The 2,500-nt window shown below is 40.4% G+C and overlaps 1 protein-coding gene across 1 annotated transcript in view; it reads right to left on the reverse strand.

The window, feature by feature from the left end:
- Positions 1 to 1,467: 1,467 nt before the first annotated feature.
- LOC123518226 overlaps positions 1,468 to 2,500 on the reverse strand; it is a 2,691-nt gene continuing 1,658 nt past the window's right edge. The window contains exons 4-5 of the mRNA XM_045278940.1: positions 2,194 to 2,255; positions 1,468 to 1,779 (exon numbers count right to left, since the gene is read on the reverse strand). Of these exons, the coding sequence (XP_045134875.1) occupies positions 1,663 to 1,779; positions 2,194 to 2,255 (179 nt within the window). The 3' untranslated portion in view covers positions 1,468 to 1,662. The remainder of the gene's footprint in view (positions 1,780 to 2,193; positions 2,256 to 2,500) is intronic.

The following is a 2,500-nucleotide window of genomic DNA, read 5'->3' on the forward strand; positions in this document are numbered from 1 at the left end:
GCTTGCCCACTTGCCACGCCGCTTCCCGGGACTCGAACTTGGACCCTCTCAGTTGTGAGACGAGCGTGCTAACCACTACACTATGCGGTGTGTGTGTGTGTGTGTGTGTGTGTGTTGTGTGTGTGTGTGTGTGTGTGTGTGTGTGTGTGTGTGTGTGTGTGTGTGTGTGTGTGTGTGTGTGCTGTGCTATATGCGTGCGAGTAAGCAATGACGAAAATGATATGTTACTTCTGTTGCTACTACTGCTGCTACAACAATATCTGCTGCTGCTGCTGCTACTACTACTACTACTACTACTACTACTACTACTACTACTACTACTACTACTACTACTACTACTGCTGCTGCTGCTGCTGCTGCTACTACTACTACTATTATTATAACTACAACAACAGTTACTTTTACTACTACTACTATCTTCTATTACTACTACTACTACTACTACTACTACTACTACTACTACTACTACTACTACTACTACTACTACTACTACTACTACTACTACTACTACTACTACTATTACTACTACTACTATAACAACAGCAACGTAACAACAACAACAACAACAACAACAGACAGCATTTGAATAACACATCTAAAGCAACTTCAACCAGAGTCCAACAAACTCAAACCTAATGATAATAATAATAGAAATAATAATAACAATAAAAGTCCCATACATTTAGACATTCACAAACCGTTAGCGGCGCGCACAATGACCGGAATCACGCATTACTTCCAGCCATCCACTAGCGCGGCCTTGAGCGGTGCCTGACTGTTGTGGCGGCGGCAGGGGGATGACAGGATGGGGGTGCGTGGGAGGGAAGGTGAGATTCGTTCAGGCAATGGCAGGTGGCGGTAGTGAGGGACGGGGGCAAATGAACAGGCAACAGAAACCTCCAAGCCTCAAAAGATATCATCCAGTTTTGTTTTTTTGGGTATGGAAAGAGAGGAAGAATGCAAGGAAATTTAAGTGAAAGAGCAGAGAAAGTAGCAATGAAGAACAGACTACAGTTATCGCAAAGTGACAAAAAGTAATATAGTTTTTTTTTTCAGATGAATGGAGAGCAACGCAGTTAAAAAAAAGTTGTTACTGAGTGTTACGTTGCTGGCGAGGGACAAGGGTGAAGGAACAAACAACCATAACGTCAAAATAACAAAAGAAGTAGTTTCTGATAGAGAAGAGAGAACATATACGAAGAAAAATTACGCTAAAGTTAGTTTTTCTTATGGAGTCTTGGCCATTACAGTGCTGACGGAGGCCTTAGTAATGGAGAATAGGTAATATTAACATCGAAGTGACGAAATAGAGAAAATATAACTGAAAATTTAAGGAAAAGTTGTTAAAATGGATTTATTGTACCCTATGTTGCTGGCGGAAGACCATAAGAATCAAAAAGCAAGAATCCGTCAGGCCTAGGCGTGGCAGTACATTTATTATGAAGTTATGACAAAAAAACACGAAGGTAGATGCTTAAAAGTTTATTGGATATAATGATTATATGTCCCCCGTGGACGTTATGGCTTGTGTGTGTGTGTGTGTGTGTGTGTGTGTGTGTGTGTGTGTGTGTGTGTGTGTGTGTGTGTGTGTTTGTTTGTCCGTGTGAGCGTGTGTATGCATGTTTGACGAGTACGTAGATCCTTCAGTAAACCAGGGAAGCATTAAGGCAGGCCCACATGGTCAGGGGTATCGTTCGGCTCGCAGTGCAGTGCCTTGGCTTGACATATCATAGGTAGTGGTTGAGTGAACACGAAACTGGAGCAGTAGCGTACGGCGGGCTGCCGGAGAGAACAGAACGTAAAATAAGGGAAGCTGCAAGAACGCTAACTAACTGACTAACTGACTGAGTGACTGACTGACTGGCAAACTACTTTTCCTAGCATATGATGAACGATTCACTCATTCAAAAAGACGCACTCACTCCTAGTAAATATAATAACAAAGAAACATAAGAATAGAAGGGAAGTTGCAAGAAGTCTTCAGTCAATCATGTGGCAGTCCTTACAGGAAACATTACATACCCACGTGCTTCCACCTACCATACCCATCCATGTATTTACCTAATGTTCTTAGAGTTCCGTAATGACTGCGCTAATAACCTGATAGAAGAAACTATAGGAGAGAGAGAGAGAGAGAGAGAGAGAGAGAGAGAGAGAGAGAGAGAGAGAGAGAGAGAGAGATGCAATACTTACAAATTTTTCTTCACCCACACAGGTTATCCAATTGAAATAACGCTCAGAAAAGTCGTTTCCAGCTGAAACAGAGAATAATGATGATGATGATAATGACGATGATAATAATTAAAGGTAATAATAATAATAATAATAATAATAATAATAATAATAATAATAATAATAATAATAATAATGAATGGCTTATTAGCTAAAAAGTTTCGAAGTTCAATTGTTGAATGAAATCTCTTGCAGTCTGAACGATGCAATACAGAAAATAGATAATATAACGGAATTCAAGCATACGTAGACTACCCTGGTACTCCAT

The sequence above is a fragment of the Portunus trituberculatus genome, chromosome 43, assembly GCF_017591435.1.
Source record: "Portunus trituberculatus isolate SZX2019 chromosome 43, ASM1759143v1, whole genome shotgun sequence".
Lineage (NCBI taxonomy): Eukaryota > Metazoa > Arthropoda > Malacostraca > Decapoda > Portunidae > Portunus > Portunus trituberculatus.